The 10,237-nt window shown below is 34.1% G+C and overlaps 2 protein-coding genes across 2 annotated transcripts; both read right to left on the bottom strand.

Moving 5' to 3' along the window:
- Positions 1 to 477: 477 nt before the first annotated feature.
- LOC129747901 (cytochrome b-c1 complex subunit 8) lies at positions 478 to 1,203 on the bottom strand. Its single transcript, XM_055742301.1, has 3 exons — positions 1,144 to 1,203; positions 732 to 916; positions 478 to 671 (listed from the first exon to the last, which is right to left on the bottom strand). Exons 2-3 carry the CDS (start codon positions 883 to 885, stop codon positions 577 to 579), a joined length of 249 nt encoding a protein of 82 aa, XP_055598276.1. The 5' UTR covers positions 886 to 916; positions 1,144 to 1,203; the 3' UTR covers positions 478 to 576.
- A 6,732-nt stretch (positions 1,204 to 7,935) lies between these two features.
- On the bottom strand, positions 7,936 to 8,603 carry LOC129747918 (probable 39S ribosomal protein L23, mitochondrial). The gene is made up of 2 exons (XM_055742337.1): positions 8,229 to 8,603; positions 7,936 to 8,166 (listed from the first exon to the last, which is right to left on the bottom strand). The coding sequence occupies exons 1-2, from the start codon at positions 8,520 to 8,522 to the stop codon at positions 8,005 to 8,007; spliced, it is 456 nt and encodes a 151-aa protein (XP_055598312.1). The 5' UTR covers positions 8,523 to 8,603; the 3' UTR covers positions 7,936 to 8,004.
- Between the last annotated feature and the right edge of the window lie 1,634 nt (positions 8,604 to 10,237).

Below are 10,237 nucleotides of genomic sequence, written 5' to 3'. Positions count from 1 at the left end.
AGTTCTTCAATTAAATTTATCCGTTGCATACACAAGGGCGCTTAATGTTATATTTTTTTTGTAGAACATCAGTGGCAACCAATTATAGTAAACATTCAGGCGTTTGTAAATTAATTCAAATTACAAAAACATAATAACCTTGTTTATTTTATCATATTTCTAGGATTTAAACGCGTTTTACAGACAGAAAGGCGGTAAAATGTGTATTGAATGTGTTAGGATGATTGTTAATATAAACAGAGATTTTTCAACTCGATTTTGCTCTGCTAATTCATTTTAAAAAAGATCAAATAGGTAGTTATTAAGTTTATTATCCGGTTGAGAAGGATGTGAAACAATTGCTATACCAGAGTAAAGAAGCTTCTTTCTATGTTTTTATTCGCCTAGGCCTTAGGCGAATGGCATCATTTACCCAGTTTTTAAACCCTTGTACCTATTTCTGTATTACAGTCATCAAGATAAAATGTGCAAAAAATGTTCACATCCAGATATTTCTTTTTATTTATCTCCTTTGCTAGTTTACCCAATTAAAGAAATAGTTAAAATAACTCACTGATCGCAACGGACCACGGCTGCTCACTGGTCGTTTTCGAAATCCTTGGGATTCTTACGACCCAACTGGGTATGCAGACTCTCCACATAGTTGTAGACCAGATAGCCCACAACGAATGCTGTAAATGGAAAGATAGGTCAACCGTATGTTCTCTTAAACAATAGGATAGGAGTCTTACGTGGAGCCACAATGAAAATCTGAGACCGGATGCGACGCAGTGTGTTGGGGATGGCTTTTTCGAACCAACCAGCAAAGGCACGCTGCTCGTAGGGCGAGATTTTGTGGGTAACAATACCTCGGACCTTGGCCAGTTCACCGAATCCGTGACCCATGGTTGATGTTGACTTTGGTCGGAACTTTGCTCTGGAAGATGAAAATTATTAATGTTGATAGAAAAACACTTGCAATTACATAACCAAGATGGAAAAATAATATCGAAAAATTTGGTTTAAATTGGCTAAACAATCCTTCACTTATTATAAATTTTAACAATTAATAAATCACTTTATATGAAGAGCAAATTATAAGCTAAAAACTATACCAATTCTTGAGAAAATTAAAAACTTTTCAGACTGTAAAATTTTACAAACCTGTTTTCAGAAAAAGCAAATGCTGAACTGTCAAAACCGATTGTTTTTTGCCGATTTTTTTGCGGGAGGTATCGGAAAATAAGTTCGAACAGCATTTGACCTACTGTTTTGATGTTCGAAAAACCATGCTGCCAGTTTTTGCCAGAAATTAAAACTGGAATTTTTTGTTTAGTTCATCTCATAATTATTTCCTATAGAAAATAGTTTACCGAGCCTATCTCTACTATTTTCTATACATTTCTATGCACCGAGAGAGAGTTTCAGTTTTCGCTAAAATGAGAATTCAACAATATCATACATTTGTTTTTACGACGAATCCATTGACTGTACACTTAGTCCAATTACAGTTCGCGTGAAATAAAATGTGAACCAATCTTATTTCGTTAATAACTCATCAACGCGACTTGACTAAATGTTTTGTAACATAGTGGAATAGGTAAGGAATGGTTGAAAGATTAAATTTCTTCAGGACTTGTTGTTTAAAAACTCTTAGAGCAGTTTCATTTGGTTTATTTTTTCCTGATTTTCAAACGTTGATTCAGGTTATAATTTTATCTCTGAATTATTTTCCAAAGATTCCACACCTGCTTTAGTCACGTTGTGTTGTTCACAGCGATCTGTGAAGGGCCTTATTTATAGTCATACTAGCTGACCCAGTGTGCATTGCTACACCTTGCAAAAATAAATGTAATTTGTAAAAATTTATTCAAATTTAGAATTTCTAACCTTTTTTTTTTTTTAAATCAAACCTCATCATGGCTCATCATTTTCACATTTTTTTCCTTAAAGTGGAAAGTAACGAACTTCCATAAAAATATTTGTCACTTCAATTTTTGAGTTATGCCAAATATCCGTACGCAAAAAAACCTTCTTTTAAAATATGGTCCTTTCTTTGAAAAGCTCTTTATCTTAAACTTACATTTGAGCTCCCTCATCTTTTCCAATTTTGTCCCCCACTGCTTGAAGAAGGTAGATGAAGAAGGTGATTTACCTGGCTCAAGTTTACATAAATTTCTAATCGAAAGAGAAAGATTAGCATATTGGAATTTATCGCACATTGTACTTTATGGAAATAGAATTTTGAAAACCGAACAATAGCGTGATTCGGGACAGTTATTTTTAGTATATTCTTAAAATTCTGTATTATGAGCACTTCCAGCCTCTGGTTAGCTTTAGATGATGCATTTTTTGGAGTTAAAAAAATAAGCTATCGAAAATAGAAAAAAAAAAAACGATGAAAAGGATTTTTAATAAACATTTCCAAACAGCTTTTTTCACCATAACCGCCCTTTCGAAGCAGTTTGAATATCTATCCATTTTGCGCCAAAATTATGTTGAAATTTTTTTCGCCATATGCGAAACTCGTGGACATGAGACATTATAGCTTGAAGTTTTACTAAACAACACTTATCATGGTATGGAAATTATCGATTTTATACAGTGCAAATTTCTTTTTTTTAATAAATTTATTAAAGCAAAAAATATCAGTTGCATCATTAAATAATTTCTCCGAGTTTTTTATTTACTCTTTGAAAGTCAAATATTCAAAAATGTTGGCAAAAACAAATTTCTAAGATAACATTTGTCCCGTATACTGAGGCAAGTGTAAATGCAAAGTTTCATTGATAAATCTGCAGTATTCCAGCAGCCCAAATTTATGTTTGTTATTTCACTTTTAACGAATGCTGTTCAAAACAAATGACCTTCATCTACAAAGACATTTAAGAATTTTAAATATCCGCTTCAGTTTCAATATTGGGAATACCCATTCTGGTGTTTCAAACATATTGAATCATTTTGAAGATGAATTTCTTTAAAGTTCGACGTTTGCCCTTGCCCCACCGTGTAAGTTGACAGGAGATAATAATGTTTTGAACACTTTAAAAGTATAATAAAAATTTCTAATAAAAAATTATCTTCCAGTTGAATATCAGTTCTAAAGTCTCACTTTTCAAAAATGAAGCGGATCAAAAGTCTCTTTTATACAGCCATGTAGCACAAAAACACTTTTCATGTTAAGTACGTACTTAAATTGATATGTAAGCAAAAACTAAGATGTTTTTTCAGAATTGTTGAAAATAAAAAGGTCCCATTTTCATTTCTAAATTCGTTTTAGTTGTGTATTTGCGCCGAAGTAACAATTTTTAGAAGAAAACATTTATTTTTTATTTTTTTTGTAACAGAGAAAAGTTGAACGTTTGAACATGCTCTAGTGTTCCTTGAATGAAAATTCTTTCGGAAAATGAATTCCCTCACTTTTGGTCAATAAAAATCAGTTAATTTCACTGATACCTTTCACTTCTGAACACGTCAGTCCTATCTTATCTAATTTAAAGAAAAGGCTCTTGATCAGTTCATCGGATCGGATTTTTTTATCTTCTTTTTCAGTTAAGTACATTTTTACATGTTCAACAAAATGTTTCCGATCTACCTCTGTAGAAAACATCTTATTCATATTTCTGTTATCAATATGATTAAAAAATAAGCTTTTAGGCAAAATGGGTAAAAAAATTGAATGTAAATTCTTTACTGTCAGTATTTTTTTTTCAATTGTCCGCAAAGTGTCATACCATTATTTAATTAGCATCAGAACTAAATTTATATTTTTTAGACAACAAATGCTATATGGACAACAAATATGGAAGTATTTTTGCAAATCTTTCAATTGCTTTTGATTCGATTGATAAAATTTCAATCCGTGTCACATCTAGGCGTCATTTATTTCCACGTGCTGTGTACAATTAAGCAAGAAAAACATATCTAGGTTACATATCGCCCCCACGTGCATAAAAAATATAGGTACTTGGTTGAGAAACAGGCGACTAATTGCTATTTTTTTCCAGCAATCAATGAACATGCTTTGGTATGTTACTATGCTTTGGTTACTATACACTTGCGACGACGTTTGCTTGACCATGGAGACGAAAAACAAACCCCTCAAAGAAAGGAAAACCTTTAAAAATGGATGCCATGACTTAACAATTTAAGATTTTGGCAAAAATATTGTATATGTTTCATTCGATCGGCAAAATATCAATCTGGATCACATCTAGGCGTCATTCATAAACATGTGCTGTACAAATGAGCTAGGAATCAAGGCTTCATGTGGCCATCCCTTGCATTGAAAATATGCTTGGATGAGAAATACGCGCCAAAATATTCCCACTGATCAGTATGCTATGCCATGGTTACTATCCTCTAGTGACGTTGGTTCGCGATCCCTCGACCATGGAGACGAAAAATAAACCGCCCAAAGGAAAAAAAATCTCGAGAAAATGGATGTCATGACTTTAATCTGGTTCGAAAAACTACAAACTTTGTATGGGGGCCCTCCCACCGCCCTCCCACCCTTGAGTCGCATGGGGTTTTAACTATTATAGAAACTATCTCTGGCCCCAAAAACCCTCAGATGCCAATTTTGACGATGATCGGTTCAGTAGTTTCCGAGTCTATAGGGAACAGACAGACAGACAAGCATTCATTTATATATATACTAGCAGACCCGGTAAACTTCGTCTTACCATGTTAAACTTGGCGTCAATTTAATTTTTTTTTTCGCTGTTTGACTTAAAAACAACACCAAGTCTTGTGTTGTTAATCGTATCGCTTTCTTGAACATGTCCTAGTTTTTTAACATATCCATCTTTTCCGTTTGCTCGAATTGTCCCGCTCAATTATATCGAAATCAAATCTAGGAATGTTAACTCAATTTCACGGGTCTTTTCATAAATTATTAAAAAATTCTCTCCTATCAATTTTACATGCATATTACATGAATCCTTTTCGTTTACTTTTCTTGGATTCGGATGCTTTGAATATTGGCGAATGAAATCAGGTAACAGCTTCCCGTTGCAAATTCGATTTTTTCAGCACTCAACGCGTTGCAACGTTACCATCAAACTTGGCAAGCCTCTTGCTTAAAAAAAATCTACTCTTTATAACTTGTTCCATAAATAACATATGTGATTATATCTATGTTTTTATTATTGTATACCATTTAGTTGATTTTCTCCGCTTTGCTCGAGTTCACTTTAAGGTTTAAATCGAAATCAAAAGTTTCTCATTTATTGGAATTCATTGCATATGAAACTTTATGGAAGAAGAATTTTTAATATCGGGACAATTTATGGAGTTTTGCCCAATATTCTGCCTAGCGCAGCACTTTTAGCTCCCGAGTAGCTTTTGATGGTATATTTTTTTAGAACTGAAGAAATAAAAACATTAGATAAGATTTTTTACAAACCATTTTCAAGCAGCTTCGCTTTCCTCGCCTTTGGAAGCAGTGGTTTTTTATTTCCATATTTTCATCAAAATCATGTTCAAAAAAAAAGTTCGCCCTTTTTTTATTTGTTCGAGCAAAAAATGCAAATTAAATCAAGAAGACTTTATTTATTGGGTTAATGTTCAAAGGAATTTAATTTGGTTTTGAAAGGAGAAAATTTATGTTTAATTTTTTTGTTATTCAACCGTATTAAAGCATTTTTATTTTAATTTTTTCCTTAAAGACATACCTGCCAATTTAAACCATTGTTGTCTGATTTAAAATTTTCCTAAACAGTGTTGAAGGTGATTTGCGATTCTATTTAAGATTATGTGATATTTTCAAGATTCAATAACATTTAATTGGAATGCAGGTTTTGAAAAATTAAATACATAAAAAAGAACTAATCTTTTAAGGCTACGATCATTTCATTTTTTTTTCTGGAAATTTTCATGTACATTTACCTCGAAATTTACCTCGACATTTAAAAATTTTAAATATCCGCTTCAAATTTAACACTCGGGATACCCTATCTGACTATTTTAGAGAAAAATTGGTATATGTTTCATGGCTAAAAGGCGTGTTGCCACTTGTTTCACCGTGTGAAATGACAGGAGTTAATATTATTTTCAACACTTTTAGGTCATAATAAAAACTTATCAAAAAAAATTCTGCTTCTGCTATTAAAAAAATTATGCTTCTGGAAAATCAATCACAAAAAAAAATTACAACAAACAATCGGATCTAAAGTCTCTTCTATGTAGTAAAAATTTGTTAAACAAAAACACACATTTATGTTAAGTACGTACTTTAATTCTGTGTAAACAAACAGGGAACCTGTAAACAGTTTTTTGGTGAACGATTTAAAAAAAAAGTTAAGTTTATTTATTCAGATTGTGTATTTGGGCCCAACCATTTATAAATTAAAAAACCATGCATACATTTTTTTGTAAATGTTGAACGTTTGCAATTCTTTGCATTCGGCCTTTAAATGAACATCAATCCTATATAATCTATTTTAAAGGACAGGTTCTTGTTCAGTTCATGTGTCTGTTCATTTGCAACGGATTTTGTGGTTGTTCTATAAAATTAAAGGCGCTTGATAAAACTTCTGTGAAGCACATTTGTACATGTTCGAAAAATATTTCTAGCGAATTGGATTATAAACCAAATCTTTCCATTTTTCTTTTTTCAAATGTCCGCAAAGAGTCATACCATTATTTCATACGCATCAGTACTAAATTCATATTATTCAGACAACAATTCCTTCTTTAAATAACACGAATTAAAGTTTTAATTTTTTCATATCGTTTAAATGGTTTTGATTTGATCGGCAAAATATCAATCTGGATCAAATGTAAGCGTCATTCTTTAAGGCAGAAACACAATACAGCGTCGGTCGTCGCGTCACGTCAGCGGTTAAAGGCAGAAACACAATACAGCGTCGGTCGTCGCGTCACGTCAGCGGTCAACGCTGTCGATAAGTACTAAAACGCGGACGCGACGCACCCGACGATTTTTGCATCACAATTCAGCGTCAAGAGACATCTTAGATGTCTCTTGACGCTGAATTGTGATGCAAGAATCGTCGGGTGCGTCGCGTCCGCGTTTTAGTACTTATCGACAGCGTTGACCGCTGACGTGACGCGACGACCGACGCTGTATTGTGTTTCTGCCTTTACTGTGTGCTGTACAAATGATCTAGGAATCAAGAAGAAAAAACACATCTAGGCTTCATATGGCCACCACATGCATTGAAATTATACTTGGTTGAGAAATGCGCGCCCAAATATTCTCACTAAACAGTATGCTATGCCATAGTTACTAACCTCCTACGACGCTTGCTCGAGACGCCTCGACCATGGAGACGAAAAACAAACCGCCCGGCGCCGAAAAGAAAGAAAATCTCGATAAAATTGAAGGCCATGACTTTAATTTGATTCAATTTATTACAAATTTAATGATTACGGACAATTGATGCGACTTTTTGTTGTTTTTGTTCGATATAAACCGATTCGCATGTCCACAGAATATTCTAAAAATAATTTCATTTGAATCGGCTGTATCATTTCGGAGGAGTAGTACTACAAACACCGTTACAAGAGAATTTTATATAATAGATAAATTCAGGCGCTTTTTTATAAGCAGATACTTAAGACTTTTAAAAGCGCCTGATCATATGCAATATAATGTACTCTTCTTTAATTGATCCAAAATTGAAACACATTTCAACTAGCGCACAATAAGCACAATTATTCAATTCTACTTTCGGAGTTCAACTGGTTCAACCTTGATTCCTTCTTGGCTGCGTAAAAAAAGAACCGGAATTTGTCTGTTCGTAGGTATTGAAGTTTAATTATTTCATGTAGGTACTTAAATAAATTTAAAAGTTATACTCAAGCTATTCATATTCGAATTTAAATCCTTTCCGGTTTCGAGCCTAAGTTTATAACCAACTACAGCTTCAGAAAATATTTCCGGCTACTTTCAGTTGAAGGACATCTAAAATATGTATTAAATGCATTGATGAACAAAACTCAGTTTTTTTCATCCATTTTATATTCACTTCAAAATAATTCAACGAAACTAACAAATGACGCTTAAATCGTATACCAACCGGGCGTGCCAGGTCGGTCCTTGTTCTTTTCCAGATACTTTTTGTGATTCTTCTTGGCCTCATCAAGCTGCTTTTTATCGTCCTCGATTTTCTGTTTGGCTTGATCCGGAAACAGATTCGGGAACTCGAACTTTATATCCTTTGGCTTAAATAAGAACAGCGAAATCAATTCAAAGGTTCTTTTTTCTAAGAAATGTTTCAACTCACCAGGGTAACATACGCCACCTTCATGTCCTCCTCTTTGGTGACATAGCCCTTGACCGGATCCTGTTTGGTTTTCCCGAGAGCTATCCGGGTACGGACCTCCACCACCGGAAGTTTGTAGATTTGTTCCAAATAGTTGCGCACATCGTACTTGGTCATCTCCATCGAGCACCCAAACTGGACCACATTCGGGGGCTGTTCGTGTTCCGGCTTTATCAGCTTGAGCCAGAAGTTCGGCAGGAACACGCGAAGCTGCGGATTTCCCCGCTGGAAAATCGGATACCACCGGGTGGACATTGCCGAAGATTCGATCTACCGCAGCGAATGGTTGGGTAACAAAACGGCCCCTGCAGCGTGCGAATGTAAACAGAAGACGAGAATACTACAACGAAGGGGCTTACTACTATGTCAATATTTTGAAGTTGTTATTTTCAATTTTTTTTTTGAATTTTTAAGGAAAATAACAAAAATGTATTTTTTGGAGATATTTAGAGACTTACCTAAAATTAAATTGTGACAATCAAAATTTAGTAAATTTATATGTTCTAGCGATTGAACTGAGCCATATCAATTTTGAGATGACATGAGTCGAACTTTATAAAATGGGATTCTACCGATAAGTTCGAATTAGAAATTAACCAACTTTTTTTATTTCGAAAACAAGACAAAAAGAAGTGCTGCTCGCTTTTAATTTTATTTTGAGTTTAACCATAAAAAATATAGCTTAACCATATAAGCTTGTTTGTGTATTTAGTAAAGATATCTACAGATAAAAAAACATTTAAAAAATAACAAAGTTTGCCCTTTTTTTACTATCATTTTTTGTCAATCAATGTAAAGTTTTTGTTTCAGCAGATATTGTTGTTCAGGCCTGTTTAGTTTAGGTAAATAAATTTTTTCACCTTTTCCGAAATCCACGGAGAAGGAGAAAGCTTCAAGGTAGTGCCTTCAGAGGTGCCAGGTCGTTTTATCAAAAATTAGGACACCGCGAAGAAAAAAATCAGGATTTTTCAGGACACCTCTAAATTGGTGAAAATAACATGCAGTTCTGCTTAGATTGCATAACTAAAGGCGAAATATATGTGCTTAAGACGCCTCGAATTATACAACTGAAGCGAAAAAAACCTTGGCTGGCCTGCAGTTAATATCGAAAAACACCATTTAAATATCATTTGAACCAAAAAATATCATTGGTTTAACAGGTTTAACTATTGTATTAAAGATTTGTTTGGTGTTCTCATCATTTAACAATAAATTTAGTTATAATTTAGATATTTTTAAAAAATCAGGATATTTTAAGGGTCATTTTTGAAAAATCAGGACAATTCAAGCGTTTTTGAAAAATCAGGACGGCCTCTCGAAAATCAGGACAAATCCTGATAAATCAGGACACCTGACACCCCTGAGTGCCTTAGATCAGGGGTTCGAACAATTTGAAAATTTTTTTGCACTGTTTTATCACAATCTTTAAACATTTTAAAATTTCTGTTCGAGCATAAGCTTTTGAATAAGAGTGATGATGGAATGATCATACGGTCTACCAGTGATTGAATTTTGCTGAGCATGAATTGATCAACCATCTCTCGCTCAACGCTTTACTCGGAAGCAAAGGTTGCTTTGAGGCAGCGAAAACGACAAAACCGATGATGCATACGCTCTCACATGGCCCACCTTCAAGAAGCAATATACATTCGAGGCAGCGAATCCAAAAAACCAAACGAATGGCTCTCACTCATCTCCTGTTACATTCTCGAGGGAGCCGAATTCAAAAGGCAGAGCAAACCCGAGTCTCCTCGTTTGTGTCTGGATCAGGGTTGCCAACTGTTTTTCGAAAAAGTCTGGAAGATTTTGAAAAAATGTCTGGAAATATCTAGAAAAGTCTGAATAGCTTACTTTTGGGAAGGTGGTGACCGTTTTTTTGGTCGCCAGATCCCAATGTTGCAGATAGCCACTAATCGTTCGTTTCTAAAACTATCACTTACGTGCGCTGTTTGACTCTCAATTTAACGCAC

The sequence above is a fragment of the Uranotaenia lowii genome, chromosome 2 (genome assembly GCF_029784155.1).
Source record: "Uranotaenia lowii strain MFRU-FL chromosome 2, ASM2978415v1, whole genome shotgun sequence".
NCBI lineage: Eukaryota > Metazoa > Arthropoda > Insecta > Diptera > Culicidae > Uranotaenia > Uranotaenia lowii.
This window is presented reverse-complemented; position numbering and strand designations above follow the sequence as displayed.

Bases quoted from the DNA above. Each gene is read 5' to 3' on its own strand.
- LOC129747901 (XM_055742301.1), bottom strand. From the start codon at position 885: ATGGGTCACGGATTCGGTGAACTGGCCAAGGTCCGAGGTATTGTTACC. The intron at 672-731 runs GTAAGACTCCTA...TTCCATTTACAG, and splicing joins GATTTTCATTGTGGCTCCAC to CATTCGTTGTGGGCTATCTG.
- LOC129747918 (XM_055742337.1), bottom strand. From the start codon at position 8,522: ATGTCCACCCGGTGGTATCCGATTTTCCAGCGGGGAAATCCGCAGCTT. The intron at 8,167-8,228 runs GTGAGTTGAAAC...TTCTTATTTAAG, and splicing joins AGGTGGCGTATGTTACCCTG to CCAAAGGATATAAAGTTCGA.